At 40.0% G+C, this 18,849-nt stretch overlaps 1 protein-coding gene across 1 annotated transcript in view; it reads right to left on the minus strand.

The window, feature by feature from the left end:
* Positions 1-18,849, minus strand: part of GDPD4 (glycerophosphodiester phosphodiesterase domain containing 4) — a gene marked incomplete at its 5' end in the record, with an annotated part of 63,042 nt that overhangs the window by 1,054 nt on the left and 43,139 nt on the right. The window contains 3 exons of the mRNA XM_081100312.1: positions 6,095-6,147; positions 6,952-7,034; positions 8,950-9,097. Coding sequence (XP_080956438.1) covers positions 6,095-6,147; positions 6,952-7,034; positions 8,950-9,097 — 284 coding nt within the window. The remainder of the gene's footprint in view (positions 1-6,094; positions 6,148-6,951; positions 7,035-8,949; positions 9,098-18,849) is intronic.

Below are 18,849 nucleotides of genomic sequence, written 5' to 3' on the forward strand. Positions count from 1 at the left end.
ACACAAGAAAGAGAGAGAAATAATGAACACTCCTCCATTAGAATAGGAGGTTCTTATGGTCAGAGACTTTGTCTTGTTTGCCACTAGATACAGTGTTGTCACATAGTAAGTACTCAAAAAATAATTTTTATCTAGCTAATAGAAAAAATAGAAGGTGGAGAGGTCTTCAAGCAATGGAGCTGGGGATTTGACTCTTACCAAAGACAAATTAAAAACTGGATAATATACAAAACCAAGAAAATATCTTAAATGATGTAAGAATTTACAATAAGGGAGGAACTGTGTAGCCAAAATCTAGAAGAAAGTGAGAATCCAAAGTGGTAAGCCCAGAACTCGGTTATTTTTTTACCCTGAATGTAATTTCAATCTTGAAGAAATAGCTGCACACATGAGCTTTATCTTCTGTCAGGAGGAAGGGGATTTTTTATTGCTCTTGAGTGGAATTTGTAGGTCAACTGGATTTTAGGACAACAAATACCTAGGATATTAGGTTTTCTAATTCATGAATGTGGTGTATTGCTCCATTTATTTGGGTCTTCTCTCAGCAAACATTCGTAGTTTTCAGGTTTTATGCTGTTATAAATGGCATTTAGATTTTTAAAATTTTACCAATTATTCATTGGTAATATAAAGCTTACAATTAATTTCTCTGTATATTGACCTTATATCCTGAGCGACTACTTAACCCACTTATTATTTTCAATAGGTTTGTTTGTTGTTTGATTCCTTAGTGTTTTTTAATTTAAATAATCATATCTGCAAATCAGAAGTTTTATTTATTCCTTTATAGCTGTCATTTATCTTATTAAACTGGCTATGATCTCCAGCACAATGCTGAATAGAAGTTGTGAGAGCAGATATCCTTGCCTTATTTCTGATCTTACAGGGAAAATATTCATTGCTTCCCCATTAAAAATGATATTGGCAGTAGGTTTATTGTAAATATATTTTATCAGATTGAGGAAGTTTAATCCCTATTCCTAGTTAGCCCAGACATTTATTATAAAGGGGTGTTGACTTTTGTCAAATATGCTTTTTTTTATTTTAATATGGGATTATATTAGTTTTTATATGAAATATCTATCTTGCATTACTGGTATACACCTTACTTTCTCATGATGTATCATCCTGTTTACATTGATTGATTCAATTTGCTAATATTTCATTAAGGATTTTTATGTCTAAGTTTGTAGATGATATTGATCTGTAAATTTTGTTCTGTACTATCTTTGTGAAGTTTTATATGAGAACTTTTCTGGCCTCAAAAATCAGCTGGGAAGTGTTCTTTTTTTTTTTTTTTTGAGTTGGTATAATATTAGTGTCATTTATTTATTTATTTTTAGTTAATCCTCACCAGAGGATATTTTTCCCTATTGATTTTTAGAGAGTGGAAGGGAGGGGGCGGGGGAGAGACAAACATTGATGTGAAAGAGAGACACTGACTGGTTGCTTTCAGCACGAGCCCTGACCAGGGCAGGGGATTGAACCTGCAACCCAGGTACAAAACTCTAGACTGGGAATCAAACTTGTGACCCTTCCGTGTGCAGGCTGTCACTCTAACCACTGAACACCACCGGCCAAGGCTATTAGTATTATTTCTTAAATATTTGAATAACCAGTGAAACTCTTTGGGCCCAAACTTTTCTTTCTGGTGAAGTTTTTGATATATGAATTTGATTTTGATAGTGGGTTATCACAAATTTCTATTTCTTTTTCTGTCATGTCTGGTAAAATATATTTTCAGGAATTGTTCGCTTCATTTTGGTTGTCAAATTTAATGACATAAAAATGTTCATAATTTTCCTTTTTATGGCTAGGATCTATGGATATACTCTTTTATTCATCATTAATTATATTGGCAACCTCTTTCTCCCCCCCCCCCACATCTTGCTAAGAGTTTATCAATATTATTAAACTTTTCAAAGGACTAACTTTCCACTGTTTTGCATTTCCTTTGTATCTTTCTGTTTTATCGATTGCTGCTATATTTAGTATTTCCTTTCTTTTACTTAGGAAAAATGTACTCTTCTTTTTATAGATTCTTCAGGTAGACACTTAATCAGTATTAAACCTTTCTTCCTTCTAACATTTAAATTTTCCTGTAAGTCCTGCTGTTGTATATGCATTATCCTTTACTTAAAAATATATAATATCTACGTTCCCTTGTGATTTACTCCTAAATCAATGGAATGTTTAAAAATACATTAATTTCCAGTATTTAGAGGCTAATCTAGATATTTTATTAATATTTGTTTTTAAGTTTGTTGTGGTCACAGAATACACTGTGTAAAGATCCAAATCTTTTGAAATTTATTTATTGAGACTCGTCTTATGGCTTGTCATCTGGTCTATTTTAGTAAATATGCCATGTACATTTGAAAATATTGTATATTCTTCCAGTTGTTGGGAATTTTGTTTTATGTCAATGTGACTAAAATTGTTGTTCAGATTTCTATAACCCTTCTGATTTTATTTTTTTGTGTGATTATTAATTTCAAGTACTGAGAGACTACTTATAAAATCTCCAACTATGATTTCTCTTTCATTTTTTGTTTCATATGGTTTGAAGCTCTGATATTAAGTGCATACATCATTTTATTTATAATGGCTTCCTGATATACTGACGTTTTCATTATTATGAAATCTTTGTTTCCAGTAATGTTCCATGTTTTGAAGTCTATTTTTTCTGATATTATTTCTTACTAGAGGCCCAGTGCATGAATTTGTGCATGGATGGGGTCCCTCAGCCTGGCTGACAATCAGGGCCAATCGCCCGATCAGGGTTGGCTGGCCAGGGGGAGGGACCCTGATCAGGGAGGGACCACAGGAAGTTGGCCAGCCACGGGAGGTTGGCTGTGGGAGCGCACTGCCCACCAGGGGCAGCTCCTGCGTTGAGCGTCTGCCCCCTGATGGTCGGTGCGCATCAAAGCAATCAGTCGTTTGGTCGACTGGTCGTAAAGGTTGTTTAGGCTCTTATATATATAGATGCAGATTGTTTGCATGATATATTGTTTTCCCCATCCTTTTACTTTGAATCTATTTGTGACTTTGTTTTTAAGTATTTCTTTTGTAGACCACATATGGTTGGGATTTTCTTTTTTTCTATTAGACAATCTCTACTTTTGAGTATTTGGTCCATTTATATTTAATGTAATTAATAAAATGGTTGCATTATGACTACCATGTTTCAACTTATTGTCTATTGTTCTTTTCTGTTATTTTGCTTCCTTTGTTCTCCTTTTTCTGAATCCATCTGCTATGAGATGTATTATTGTGCTAGCTTTGAAAAAATAAGCTGCTTATGTTGTGAGAGGGCCATATGACAAGGACCTGAAGGTGAACTCCAGGAGCTCAGAGAAAAACCCTGTCATCAGTGATCAAGAGAACAGGGACAGTTACAGTCCTACAATTCTAAGGAACTAAATTCTGCCAAAAACCAGTGAGAATGAAAGAGTAATCTTAAGTCTCAGTCAGGCCAATTCCTTTATTTTAGCCTGGTGAGACTCTAAACAGAGTACCCAGCTAACCCATGCCTAAATTCCTGGCCATAATAAAATTACTGAAAACCAGTAACAAAAGAAACAATCATAAAAAGCAGTCAGAAGGGGACATTTCTAATACTTTCAACAATAAAGATAAATGTTTTAAAAAGCAGAGAAAAAGGACACATTAGAAGTAGAGGAACAAAGAAAAGAAAATGAAAAACCTATTTTTTTCTTGGAAGACTTTTCATAAGAAACTATATGAGCCCTAGCCGGTTTAGCTTAGTGGATAGAGCGATGGCCTGTGGACTGAAGGGTCTCAGGTTCAATTCCAGTCAAGGGCATGTACCTTTGCTGCAGACTCCTCCCCAGCCAGGGCCCTAGTCGGGCTCATGCAAGAGGCAACCAATCAATGTGTTTCTCTCACATAGATGTTTCTGTCTCTCCCTCTCTTTTCCATTCTCTCTAAAATCAATGGGAAAATATACTCAGGGGAGGATTTAAAAAGAAAAAGAAACTATATAAGACAGAAAACAAAGGACTGAGTTCTTTAGAGTGCTGAAAAAATATATCCTAAAGCTAGAAAGGTGCTGAATATCTTCTGATGGCAACAACCATACATGCCCATCCTGTTGGTGGCTATGGTGTAAGATGTGACACTGTGCTTAGTATTGGGGGCTCTATTCCCCTCAACCTAGACTGAGGTTTTGGGTTCTATCTAGTCTTACTTGTTCCTTCCAGGATTCTAAACTTGGTCTTGAACCTTCTAGGTTTTTCTTGGAAGTACTCAAACAGCCTTTTGATACCTTTTCTTTCTGCTTAGATCAGACAAAATTAGTTTATGCAGTAGGCAACTAAAAACTCTTAAACTGAAATACTCATTTTCTATTCACCTTCTCTCCTTTTCATTTTAACATGAATGGTGTTGGAAGTTAACTGAGTACTTTTTCTAAGGCATTATAGCCACTTCCTTCATTCAAGGTATACATATCTTCAAATTTTCCTTCAAAACCTCTCCTATCCATGACTTCCTCACCATTTCCATGTTCTTTTTATTTTTTGGCTCTATTAGTAATGGGCTGAATTGTGTGCCCCCAAATTCACATGTTGAAGCCTTAACCCCCGTGCCTCAAAATCTAAACTATACTTGGCGATAAGAGCCTTTAAAGAGTTTATTACAATAAGGCCATTAGGGTGGGCAATAATCCAATCTGCCTGAAGAAGAGGAAATTTGGAGACAAACAGAGGCACTGAAGATGTGTATGCGCACAGAGGAAAGGCTGTGTGAGGTCACAGCAAGAAGGTGGCTATCCACAAGCCAAGGACAGGGGCTCAGAAGAAACCAAACCTGCTGACGCACTGGTCTTGAACTAGTCTCCATAAGTGTGAGAAAATAAACTTTTGTTGCTTAAGTCACCAGCTTACAATATTTTATTATGGCAGCCTTAGTTTATTCATGCAACTACTGAAAATCATAAGGTATCTGGAATACAGCCCCCAGACTTCTTAACAGCTAGTAGAGTGATCTTAAGATCCATGTAACTCAGAGTTACTTGAGAATTCTCCTCCCCTCAAGAGATTTGGACAATCTTGGTTTGAACCTTCAGTTTCACAGTATAAATGACTTCCATTTAATTTATTCAAATTTCTAAACATATTCTTTCAGAGTCCCTGTGGATCCATTCCTGACTCTAAGTATTGTGTTATTCAATCATCTACCACTGGTGCATAGCATCTCAGGATCTTCACCACCATCCACAAGAAATTAAATTAATTCATGATTTTGTGCTGCTTTACTAAAGGTTCCAGGAACTGTGAAAGAAGCAGTATCATGTACTGCACAGTCCTCTGCCTTCTAGTTGGTTTTTCCTTTGACATTGAACTGGCTTCCCAAACCAATAACAATGTGATTATCGCCATAACCTTTTGAAAGTTCAGTCTAGCTTACCCTTCCCTTACAGGACCTATCTCCCTTCCTCAGCACCTGAATTCTTCTGCTTAATAATAAAGTATTCTGTTATTCCATCCCCTCTACACAGAAACTGAGCATATTGCTCCCCTATTTGAAACTCATTTGCCATCTCCTGACTGCTTATATGCAGAGCCCAGACTCTAGTCCAGCACTTCAGGATCTCTGCTGTGTCCCCCCCACCCCGCCCCCGTCCCTCCACCACATTGCCCACAGCTATTCTGGATGTGGGTGTCTGGACCACTGGTGTCAATAGCTATACTTCTGTCTGCTTCTTCACTGTTCTCTGTGGGCCAACCCTCTGCTCTCTAGAGCCAACCTCCATTTTTTCAATGATCTTCAGTCCCTCGCAGGGTGCTTGGCACAAAGTGAGAACTCAAGAACTGTGTGCTGAATAAAGATATGAAGAAATAAAAAGTAAATACCATGTTCAACATCTTCCTATGGGGTCTCTGCTTAGAGAATGAAGTCCAAAATGAGCCTGATGTCAAGGGCCCTCCAGAATCTGTGCCCAGCTACACCTCTCACTTTTCTCTGGTCCCCACCCTCCATATCCGACTCCCTCAGCACTTGTCAGTGACATGAAAAGCAGACCCTATGTCCTGGGGTAATGGGTAGCAGTGGGGTAGGCCCCCAACTTTACCTGTGTAACTGCTGGTGCGTTCGAAGACTTGTTCTCTTAGATTCTCTCTCCACCTGGAAGGAAGCAGACTATCCATGAATCTTGGATAACAATATAATAATCCAAAAATAACAATAACCCAAGGTAGTAGTAAAAAAAGAACAATAATCCAAGGCAGTAGCCAGAAAAGAAACATTATCCAGTAAAATTCTCACTTAAGCAGAGGGTTTGTAGTTTTCCCTTTAAAGGATAACTCACAAGTGAAGAAATGGTGGGCATGATTAGGTCTACACAACCATGGTCTCCTTGAGCTAAAATTCTTCTAGTTGGTGTTCCCTCTCCCACCTGGAAACTTGTAACCATGTAGCATTATCCCTGCACGGATTCTGACATGTCATTTTCTTAGATAAAGATTATGGCCTAGAAAAGGACAATGATTTTCCCAGGGTCACCCTGCAACTAAGGGGCAAATCCAGGGCTAAAACCCAGGCTTCCAGGTTTGTGAACTTGCTGTTTACACAGCGTCCTGCTATGTCCAGTTTTGTGGAAGGTGGGAAGATGGAGGCACTTGTTCTTGACAACCTTCAGCTCCCATCCTCTCCCAAAATCCCCACTGAATCTGTGGTCACTGAGCATCAATGACAGTCCTTATCCTTAGAATATTGTCTTGTGCAGAGGAGGTGGAAGGGGTGTGACGAGCTGCAGGCAGCATGAAAAGAAATGAAGGGTTCAGATTACTAACCCTGTCTTCCTGAGAACTTGCCATGAGGAATGGATTATAGGAAGGGTGTTTAATTGTTTTTTCTCAACTTCTCAAAGGAACCACTTGTACTTTTATTTTGGGAAAAATTCATTTAAAATCACAAACATATGCTTACCAATGAAAATAAAATATGGTGAAAATGAAAACTGCAGAAATACAATCCAGGAGAACCCACAGCAACACATAGGACTTTGGTGTCTGCAAAGAAGAAAACAAACTACAGTTCATGAACTGTTGGAAGGGATTTTAGATCAGATGGGCCAAGTCCTTCACTCTGCTGCCAGAGCTGGGGGAGTGGAGGGGAACAAACCAGGCAGAGGAAGCTGTCTGATGTGATCTCTCACACAGAGAATACCTGCTGCTCTCCTAACAATCACCCTTCCAAGCGGGGAGGGGCTCTACGAGGGATGAAACTGCACACTCTTCATTTCCCTGGACACTCAACACAGAGGCCTGAGAGAGTCCTAGAGAAATCACATGGCAAGTCTGCTCTGGACCCAGGACCACAGCCCAAGTTCTGCAGTCCCAGCTCTCTGTGTTTCCATGGCTCGGCTTCCCAAGCCTGGCTGTGCATCCAAATCCACCTGCGCAGCTTTCAATAGTACAGGTTCCTGGGTCTCTCTACAGACCTCAGGAATCAGAACTCCTGTATTTTTAACAACTTCCCAGGTGATACTGAAGCACCTCGTCTGTGAGCCAGCAGTTCTATATCATGATGCTTCAAGTAAGTAGGTTGAAATTATAATTCTCCCTTACCTAACATGTCCCCTGCTCCACACTCCTTGCCTGAATCACCACATCCCAGAGCTCCAGCTCCTCTTGTGTGAGTTTCCTAATGTCCTGGTTTGATCCTCCCTTTCTTCCTCCACTGCTCCCCCTCCAATTTTACTTCATGCTGCTAGGGCTGGCATTTTTTTATTCTTTCTTAGGCCATTCCTCACCCTATCCCAAGGTCTTTCTTTGGATTGAATAATCCTATATAATAAAGAGGTAATACGCAAATTGACCGTCACTCCAACACACAAGATGGCCACCCCCATGTGGTCAAAGATGGCCACCACAAGAAGGCCAGCAGAGGAGGACAGTTGTGGGTAATCAGGCCCACAGGGGAGGGAAGTTAGGGGTGACTGGGCCAGCAGGCAAGGGCAGTTGGGAGCGACCAGGCCAGCAGGGGAGGGCAGTTAGGGTGAACAGGCCGGCAGGGGAGGGCAGTTAGGGGCAATAGGGCTAGCAGGGGAGTGGTTAGGTGGTGATCAGGCTGGCAGGCAGAAGCAGTTAGGGGCAATCAGGCAGGCAGGCAGGCAGGCGAGCAGTTGGGAGCCAGCAGTCCTGGATTGTGAGAGGGATGTCCGACTGCCTAAATGGGCAGTCAGAAATCCCTCGAGGGGTCCCAGATTGGAGAGGGTGCAGGCTGGGCTGAGGGACACACACATATACACCCCTGCCCCCATGCATGAATTTCATGCACAGGGCCTCTAGTGATATTAATAAAAACACTAATGATCATGATAATAAGAACTAACAATTAATGAACACCTACAGGAGCTAAGGAAGTGTTCTAAGCACTTTAAGGGTATTTTCACATCTAATGTTCACCTACTAGAAAGGTGTAGCGGGAGCTCTTAACGAACTTCCACTAAACTAGGGCTCTTACGCCCTCGGGGAACCAGACTGATGGATGCCCACCCCATGAGCATCACCAAGCAAAACCAAAAATAAGTTGTCTTGTGCCTCAAATGGCTTAGAACAGTTGTATTTATTGTTTTAATTGTGCAGTATAAAATGTTACTTAAATCTGTAAAATCTGAGTGAAAATAAAAGTATACAATGTGACTTTGCTATTCCTCCCCAACAAAAGGTGAAGTCTGTTTCTGCCCTCATCCACCTTGAATCTGGACTTGACCATGTGATTTTCTTTGGCTAATAGAACATTTCCAAGTTCACAGTAGGATCTGTGTGATAGAAGGGAGAAAGCCACACCTCCACAATCATAGATGTCTCTGCTCTTAAGTCGCTCCCCAGGCAACTACACAGTGGGCCATATACAGGTGGGGTAGGGGATGTAAAATCCTATTATACCAGCCTTTGAAGAACAATCTGGAAGTCAGCTCACCATGGAGTAGTACGGGTAATTTATCTGCCTCAGGAGCACAATGTTGTCTGTGGTCACCGAGTTAATCTTGGAGCACCAGGCCAGTGAGAAGACCCAAGGCTCATTGACGATATATAAGTTGATAATGAAGTTAGCTGCTTTATAATCACTGGAACAAAAACAGAATCCATAGGAGGTTTAGATTTAATCTTCCCCTCATCATCTAAAAAGGGAAAAGCTACCAGATTTGTGAAAGGCTGCTGCTTAAATCACCAGAAGCAGCTGGTTCTGAAACAACTAATGATATGACATGCAGAATGGGTTCCTGTAGGAATGAGATTAAGGGAATGGATTTGATACCTCTACTACTGCACCAACAGTGGCATGTTAGTAAATGGATGGCCTAAGGCAGTGGTCGGCAAACCATGGCTCGCGAGCCACATGTGGCTCTTTGGCCCCTTGAATGTGGCTCTTCCACAAAATACCATGAGCGGGCACGCATGTACAGTGCGATTGAAACTTCATGGCCCATGTGCAAAAGTCGGTTTTCGGCCTGGGCGAGTCTATTTTGAAGAAGTGGCGTTAGAAGAAGTGGGGGGGTGTCGGTCGGTGGGTGGGGCGACGGGATATGCAGCGCAGGGGAGGTGCGTGATTCATGCACAAGTTGAAGATGGGAGAGTTGGAAGGGGTCGACCTCAGCGAACGTACCTCAATCAGATTGAGGACGTTTTTAGCAAAGGCCAGTTTAGGAGTACCCTAATTAAGTTAATAACAATGTACCTACCTATATAATTTAAGTTTAAAAAATTTGGCTCTCAAAAGGAATTTCAATCGTACTGTTGATATTTGGCTCTGTTGACTAATAAGTTTGCCGACCACTGGCCTAAGGGAAAGCAAAGAAAGAAAAAAGTCCTATTTGTAGTATTTGCTAATTTCTATGATGTAAATACTCCAACCATAGCCAATTTCAAACTACCACTGGTAAAAACAGGTTTACATAGTTTCTGAATATTTAATAATAGGCTCCCAAAAGCTGATATTAGTCAGTTCCAGCACACTACTGGGTACCACCCTTTATTCTACTTGCTCTCTTATGGGTCTTCTTTATTTGAGTGTAAGCAAATTAAAGGCAGAGACAGTATCTATTTATCTTTGTATATCCAGGACCTGGCTAGCATAAGACTTGCCTTCATAAATAGTAGTTGAAGGAATGAATAAATGAATTCCAATTTGGTTAATATTTACATTTTGAATATAAAGATTTTTTATAAACATTGAGTAGAGGGAATGAAACCCAATTTTACCCAGTACACTAAATGCCAGTAGATACTTGTGTACAGTCTCCAGAAACAGGAAGAAAATAACTAGAGGAATATCTAGTGATTCTAATCAGGTAGTCATTTTCAGGGATTAAACTTCTCAGAAAATACACCATGTATAGCATATTGAAAACAACTCCATACAGCCTGGGTCTGAATCTCACCTCTGTCATATATATCAGCTGGGCAAGTTCTGTAAAATAAAAACAATACCACCACCTTTGCAGGAATGTTTTCCATTATTACCCAATATGTGTCTAAGACAATTCTACATATCACCTAACGATAAGTAAAAAATAGAAGAAAATAGTAGTTAAAAGCTACCTTTTCATTTCTTTTGAAACTGACACACAAAAACCAATCACATTTTCATTTGGTAATAATGAACAGATAGAAACTAAAATTAAAAACACAGTACCATTAACAATCACTCCAAAGAAAATTAAATAATTAGCTATCTTAACAAAGTAAGTACTGGATCTGTAGGCTGAAAATTACAAAATATTGATGAAAGTAATCAAAGCATCCTATATAATAAAAAGGTAATATGCAAATAGACCCTAATGGCAGAACTACCTGTAACGACCAGTCGCTATGACGTGCACTGACCACCAGGGGGCAGATGCTCAACGCAGGAGCTGCCCCCTGGTGGTCAGTGTGCTCCCACAGGGGGAGTTCCGCTCAGCCACAAGCTGGGCTGATGGCTGCGAACACAGCGGCGGTGGCAGGAGCCTCTCCTGCCTCCTCAGCAGTGCTAAGGATGTCCGACTGGCCTAAGCCGTCAGTCAGTCGGACATCCTCTGAGAGCTCCCGGGCTGCCAGGGGGATGTCTGACTGCCAGCTTAGGTCTGATCCCCTGGGGAGCGGGCCTAACCCGGCAGGTGGACATCCCCCGAAGGGTCCCAGACTGCGAGAGGGCGCAGGCTGGGCTGAGGGCCCCTCCCCCGCCCCCCGTGCACAAGTTTTGTGCACCAGGCCTCTAGTATTTAAATAAATGGAGAGACATATGTATTCATGGATTGAAAGACTCAACATCATAAAGATGTCAATTCTCCTCAAATTGATCCACCAGCTTAATGCAATTCCCATCAAAATCCCAACAAGGTTTTTTGTACAATTTGGCTAGCTGGTTCTGAAATTTATATATGAAGGCACAATCTCCAAGTAGCTAAAACAATCTTGAAAAAGAAGATAATAAATTGAAAGAGAATCACTCTACCCAATATTAAAGGTTACTATACAGCTATAGTAATCAAGACAGTATGGTATTAGAGAAGGGATAAACACATAGTTGAGTGGAACATAATTTAATACCCAGAAATAGACCCACACAAATATGCCCAAATGATTTTTGATAAAGGTGAAAAAGTAATCCAATGAAATAATGACGGTTTTTTTAAATGGTGCTAGAGCAATTGGACAAGCATAGGCAGAAAAAAAGAAGATCTTTGACCTAACCATACAATTTATATAAAAATAAACTCAAAATGGATCACAGATTTAAATATACAAAAACTAGAGGCCTGGTGCATAAAAATTTGTGCACTTAGGGGAGTCCCTCAGCCCAGCCTGTGCCCTCTCGCAGTCTGGGACTCCTTGGGGGATGTCCACCTGCTGGCTTAGGCCCGCTCCCCGGGGGATTGGGCCTAAGCTGGCAGTCAAACATCCCTCTGGTAGCCCGGCAGCCCTCGGGGGATGTCCACTTGCCAGTGGGGAGCAGGCTTAAGCTGTAGTCAGACATCCTTAGCATGGCTGAGGAAGCAGGAGGGGCTCCCGCCACCACCACTGTGCTGGCAGCCATCAGCCTGGCTTGTGGCTGAGCAGAGCTCCCCTATGTGGGAGCGCACTGACCACCAGGGGGCAGCTCCTACATTGAGTGTCTGCCCCCTGGTGGTCAGTGTATGTCATAGTGGCCAGTCATTCCCAGTCGTTCTGCTATTAGGGTCAATTTGCATATTACCCTTTTATTATATAGGATAGAGGCCTGGTGCACAGGTGGGGGCTGGCTGGTTTGCCCTGAAGGGTGTCCCGGATCAGGGTGGGGGTCCCACTGGGGTGCCTGGCCAGCCTGGGTGAGGGGCTGAGGACCATTTTCAGGCTGGCCATATCCCCTTCAGGGTGGGGGTCCCCCACTGGGGTGCCTGGCCAGCCTGGGTGAGGGGCTGAGGGCCGTTTTCGGGCTGGCCACGCCCCCGGCGACCAAAGCTCCCAGCCTCTCCTTTTTTTCAGCACCTCCTTGAACGGAGGCCAGGGCAGGCTGGAAGCCGGTATCTGGGATTTATTTATCTTGTATAATTGAAACTTTGTAGCCTTGAGTGGAGCCAAGGGCCAGCCAGGGCGGGCCGGCCAGGGCAGGTGGGAAGCTTGGCTTCCTCCATCGCTGGGGGCAACCCAAGCCTTCTGCTTGCTCCAGCTCCATGGCCACCACCATCTTAGTTGGGTTAATTTGCATAGTTGCTCCTGATTGGCTGGTGGCTGTGGGTGCAGTGAGTGGCAGAGTGATGGTTAATTTGCATCTTTCTCTTTTATTAGTGTAGCTATAAAACTTTCAGGAAAAATAATAGGAGAAAATATTTGATATCTAAGGGCTAGACAAACAGTTCTTAGACTTGACACTTAAAACATGATCCATAAAAGGGAAAAATGATATTGTACCTCATCAAAATTAAAAATGTTTTGCTCAGTTGAAAATCCTGTTGAGAGGATCTCAGAATAGCCATAGACTTGGGCAAAATATTTGCAAACCACATAGCCAACAAAGGACTAGTATCTATAATATATAAAAGAACTCTCAAAGGTAAAAACAAAACAAAAATCAAGCAATCAATTAGAGAAGATATGAAGAGACAGAAGAGAATATACCAGTTGCAAATGGGCACATGGTAAGATGTTCATTAACCATCAGAGAATAAAAATTAAACCACGATGAGTACAAACATCACTACACATCTATCAGAGAGGCTACAATAAAAAGTAGTGGTAATGCCAAATATTAGCAAGGATGCAGAGACTCAGGAGCATCAGATATTGCTGATAGAAATGTAAAATGATAGCCCCTTTGAAAAAGTTTGAGTTTCTTTTAAAACTAAAGAATTACCATATCCCTGAAATTATATTCCATAGAAATAAAAACTTGTGTACACAGGAAGGGATTCTGAGAAGATGGCAGAGAAGGAAGCACCAGGAATCTGTCTCCCCACCTAACAACAGCTGTGTTGGCAGAATCTGGAACGTGTAGGCTATTGAAGGCGTGCACCTTCCAGAGGAAGAGTTGGATGGTAAGTTATCATTAACTTTGTTTAATTTAATCACTTAGCACATTGGCAGTTACCCATCCCCCATATCCTAGCCCAGTGGTGGGCAAACTGCAGCTCGTGAGCCACATGCGGCTCTTTGGCCCCTTGAGTGTGGCTCTTCCACAAAATACCACATGCAGGCGCGCACGTACAGTGTGATTGAAACTTCGTGGCCCATGCGCAGAAGTTGGTATTTTGTGGAAGAGCCACACTCAAGGGGCCAAAGAGCCGCACGTGGCTCACGAGTCACAGTTTGCCAATCACGGCCCTAGCCTCATGGCAGACAACTATGCACAAGTTCCCGCAGCAGCCAAGGTGGGCAGGTCTGTGGTATGATCACTGATTGATGCTTCTGATGAGAGAGGTGTGACAAAGAGGAGAGAAGCCCTAGTCGTTGCACCTCCCTCCACTGTTGCAAACCCTTCCCCTTCCAGCTGAGGTGATTTTCAGGGGATTTACAGGACCAGTGATCTTTCTTCCCCACCTTTCATTTTTCTCTTTTTCTGGTTTTGGAACCCAGATATTAAATACTAGGGCATTCAAAAGCAACTGCATATATAGGGAAAATTAGAAAGTGACTGTGTATATCCAGAGAAAGGCATAGAAGATACCTGAGAAGACTTTAAGTTTATACCTCAGGCTGATCCTTGGCACAGACAACCGATCAACAAACAAATGTATTCATAACAAAAAACAGCAAACCCTGAGGAAGGGGGAGAACCTGAGGAAGGGGGAAAATCTGGAGTTACCAGATTATTAGATTCAAATGTCCTATTTCAAAAGAAAATCACAAACATACAAAGAAACAAGAAAGTGTGGTCCAGCCCAGATGGTGTGGCTCAGTGGTTGAGCATCGACCTATGAACCAGAAGGTGCCGGTTCGATTCCTGGTCAGGGCACATGCCTGGGTTGTGAGCTCCATCCCCAGTGTGGGGTGTGCAGGAGACAGCCACTCAATGATTCTCTCTCATCATTGATGTTTCTACCTCTCTCCCTCTCCCTTCCTCTCTGAAATCAATAAAAATATATTAAATAAAAAGAAAATAAAACAGGGAGTAGGGTCTACTCAAGGGGAAAAAAAATCAGTAGAAACGGTCCCTAAAAAGATGTGATGGCAGATATATTAGACAATGACTTTAAAACAACCATCTTAAAGATAATTAAAGAACTAAAGAAGACGTGGATAAAGTAAAAAAAAAAAAAAAAAAAGATAAACAAAATGAAAATATTAATAAAAGGACAAAAAAACCTAAAAAGAAACCAAAAACAAATTCTGGAGCTGAAAATACAGTAATTGAAATAAAAACCTGACTATTAGCATTCAAAGGCAAATATGAGCAGTCAGAATAAAGAATCACTGTATTTTATGACAGGACAATAGAAGTTAATGAGACTGAAAAAAAAGATTAAAGAAAAGTTAGCAGAGTCTGCAAGATCTGTTGTACACCATTAAATGAATCAATACATGAATAGTTACAATCTGAAGGAGAAGAGAGAAAGGAGCAGAGAAAATATCTGAAGAAATAATGATTGAAAACTTCCCAAGTTTGATGAAAGACATGAATATAAACATTGAAGAAGTTCAATGAATTCCAACTAAGTTGAATTCAAAGAGACCCACATGGAGACACATTTTAAACAAATTTTCAAAAGACAAAGACAAAGAGAAAATTTTAAAAGCACTAATAGAGAAGTGACCTGTCACATACAAGGGGTCCACAATAAATATCCGATCATAAACTTTAAAGGCCAGAAGGCAGTGTACCCACATATTCAGTGTTTTAAAAAAACACCTGTCAACCAAGAATCCTATATCCAGTAAAACTGTTCTTCAAAACTGAGGGGAAACTTGATAAATTCCTAGATAGACTAAAGCTGAGAACACTAGATCCTAGTTCATGGACACTAGGTCTGCCCTACAAGAAAAGATCAAGGGAGTCCTGCAAGGTGAAATGAAAAATACAATAGATAGTTATTGCTTTGTATCATTTGCTAAAAAGGGTTACACAAGAGATCTATGAACAATTGTTCCCAACAAATTGGATAACCTAGATGAAATGGACAAAATCCTAGAAACACAAAATCTACCAAGACTGAATCCTGAATAACTGGAAAACGTGAAAACCTATAAGTAAAGAGACTGAATCATTAACCAAAGTCTTCCCCAAAATAGAAGTCTTAGAACTGATGACTTCACTGGTGAATTCCACCTAACATTTAAAGAAGGACTAGTAATAACCCATTAGGATTGCTACGTCAAAAAAAAACAAACCAACAAGAATGTGAAGGATGTGGAAAAATTGGAACCCTTGTGCATTGTTGGTACAGCAGTTGTGGGAAACAACATGTCAGTTTCTCAAACAATTAGAATCACTATATGATCCAGCAAGTCTACTTCTGGGTATACAGGCATATCTTGGAGATACTGTAGGTTCACATCCAAACCGCCACAATTAAGTGAAGATCTCAACAAAGCAAGTTACACGAATTTTTGGTTTCCAAGTGCACATAAAAGTTATGTTTACATCATACTGTAGTTTATTAAGAGTGCAACAAGCATTATGCCTAAAATAATAATATACACACCTTAATTAAAAAATACTTTACTGCTTAGTCCTAGCTGGTTTGGCTCAGTGGATAGAGTGTCAGCCTGCAGACTGAAGGGTCCTGAGTTTGATTCCAGTCAAGGGCACATGCCCAGGTTGCTAGATCCTCAATAGGGGGCATGCAGGAGGCAGCCTATCAATGATTCTTTCTCATCAATGATGCTTCTCTCTCTTTCTCTCCCTCTCCCTTCCTGTCTGAAATCAATAAAAAATATATTTAAAGATAAATAAATAAATAAATAAATAAATAATTTTTACTGCTTAAAAAACTCTGAACATCATCTAAGCTTTCACCAGGTTGTAATCTTTCACTGGTGGATGGTCTTGCTTTGATGTTGATGGCTGCTGATTGATCAGGGTGGTGTTTCCTGAAGGCTGGGGTGGCTGGCAATTTCTTAAAATAAGACAACAATGAAGTTAGCCCCACAATTGACTCTTTCTTTCACAAATGATTTCTCTGTAGCACGCAATACTATTTGATAGCATTTTACCCACAGTGAAAGTTCTTTTAAAATTGCAGTCAATCCTCTCAAACTCTGCTACCACTTTATTAACTAAGTTTATATAATTTTTTTGTTTATTTATTTATTTGAGCCAAACTGTCAACAACTGCCAGGAAACAAAATCTCAAGGCATTGAGATAATGCTCCCAAGTTTATGTAATTTTATATATCTTTGCTTGTCATTTCAACAATATTCACAGCATATTCAGCAGGAATAGATTTCATCTCTAGAAACCACTTTGGTCATCTGTAAGAAATAACTCCTCATCTGTTAAAGTTTTCTGAGATTACAGCAATTTAGTCACATATTCAGGCTCCACTTCTAATTATAATTTTCTTTCTATTTCTACCACATCTGCAGTTACTTCTTCCACTGAAGTCTTGAACCTCTCCAAGTCATCTATGAGAATTAGAATCAACATTCCAGTCTCCTGTTAATGTTGATATTTTGACCTTGTCCTATGAATCACAGAAGTTCTGAATCTAGAATAGTAGCTCCTTTACAGAAGGTTTTCAATTTACTTTGCCCAAATCCATAAGAGGAATCACTAGTTATGATAGCTAGAGCCTCATGAAATTTATTTCTTCCAATAAGACTTAAAGGTCAAAATTACTCCTTGATACATGGACTAAAGAATGGATGTTGTGTTAGCAGCATGAAAACAACATTAATCTCATTGTACATCTCCATCAGAGCTCTTGGGTGACCAGATGCATTGTCAATGAGCAGTAATATTTTGAAAGGGATCTTTTGTGCTGAGCAGATCTTAATAGTAGGCTTAAAATATTCAGTAAACCATATTGTAAACAGATGTGCTGTTATCCAGCTTTGTTGTTTCATTTATAGGGCACATGCAGAGTATATTTAGCACAATTCTTAAGGACCATAGGATTTTCAGAATGGTAAATGAGTATTGGCTTCAACTTAAAGTCACCATGGCATTAGTTCCTAACAAGAGGGTCAGCCTGTCCTCTGAAGCTTTGAGAACAGGCATTGAGTTCTCCTTCCTAGCTTTAAAAATCCTGGATGGCATTTTATTCCAATATAAAGCTGTTTCATCTACACTAAAAATCTACAAATCTTTTGTTTAGTGTAATCACCTTTATTATCTCAGCTAGATCTTCTGGATAACTTGGTATAGCTTCTACATCAACACTTGCTGCTTCACTTTGCACTTCTATGTTATGGAGATGGTTTCTTTCCTTAAATCTTATGAACCAACCTCTGCTAGCTTCCAACTTTTCTTCTGCTGTCTTCTCACCTTTTTCAGCCTTCAAAGGACTAAACATCGTCCTTGTTCTGGATTAGGCATGGTTTAAAGAACTGTTGTGGCTGAACTGATCTTCTCTCCAGAACACTAAAAATTTCTCCATATCAATAATAAGGGTGTTTTGCTTTCTTATCCTTTGTGTGTTCATTTTTCCTTCAAGAACTTTTCTTCTGCATTTAAACTTAGCTGTTTGGCACAAGAGGCCTATCTTGGCTTTCAACATGTCTTCCTGACTAAGCTTAATCATTTCTAGCTTTTGATTTAAAGTGAGAGACATATGATTCTTCCTTTCACTTGAACATTTAGAGGCTATGATAGGATTAATAATGGACCAAACATTCCCAGTAAAAGGCAGAGACTGACTGACTAAATAAAAAAGCAAGAACGAATAACATTCTTTTTACAAGAGATGAATGGACTTTAAAGATGCAAAGCAATTGAAAGATAAATGACAGTTAAAAATAAGTATAATACAAACACTAATTATAAGAAATCTAGTGTGGTAACGTTAATAAAAGAAAAAGTAATCTTTAAGTAAGAATTATTAGCAGACATAATGGACATTTCATAATGAAAGAATCAATTCACCAAGAAGACCTAACAATTCTAAATGCATATGCACCCTAATAAAAGGGTTTTAAAACATAAGAACAACAGAGCTTAAGAGAGAGATACACAAATCAAAAATCATAGTTGGATACATTAACACTCCTTTCTCAGTAACTGACAGATGAGGCATAAGTAGTCATTCACTTCTCTCTGACTGGTGAGTTTGCTCCTAGAAGAAAAAAGGCAGAAGACTTGATCTAATCTTCTTGTCAACATAATAACTACATCTTTTGTAAATATAATAATGACATTTACTAGGAAGAGAAGTATATCTACATATACATATAGATATAAATTTATTTCAGAGAGGAAGGGTG

The sequence above is a fragment of the Myotis nattereri genome (genome assembly GCF_964212035.1).
Source record: "Myotis nattereri genome assembly, chromosome: 9".
Classification (NCBI taxonomy): Eukaryota; Metazoa; Chordata; class Mammalia; order Chiroptera; family Vespertilionidae; genus Myotis; species Myotis nattereri.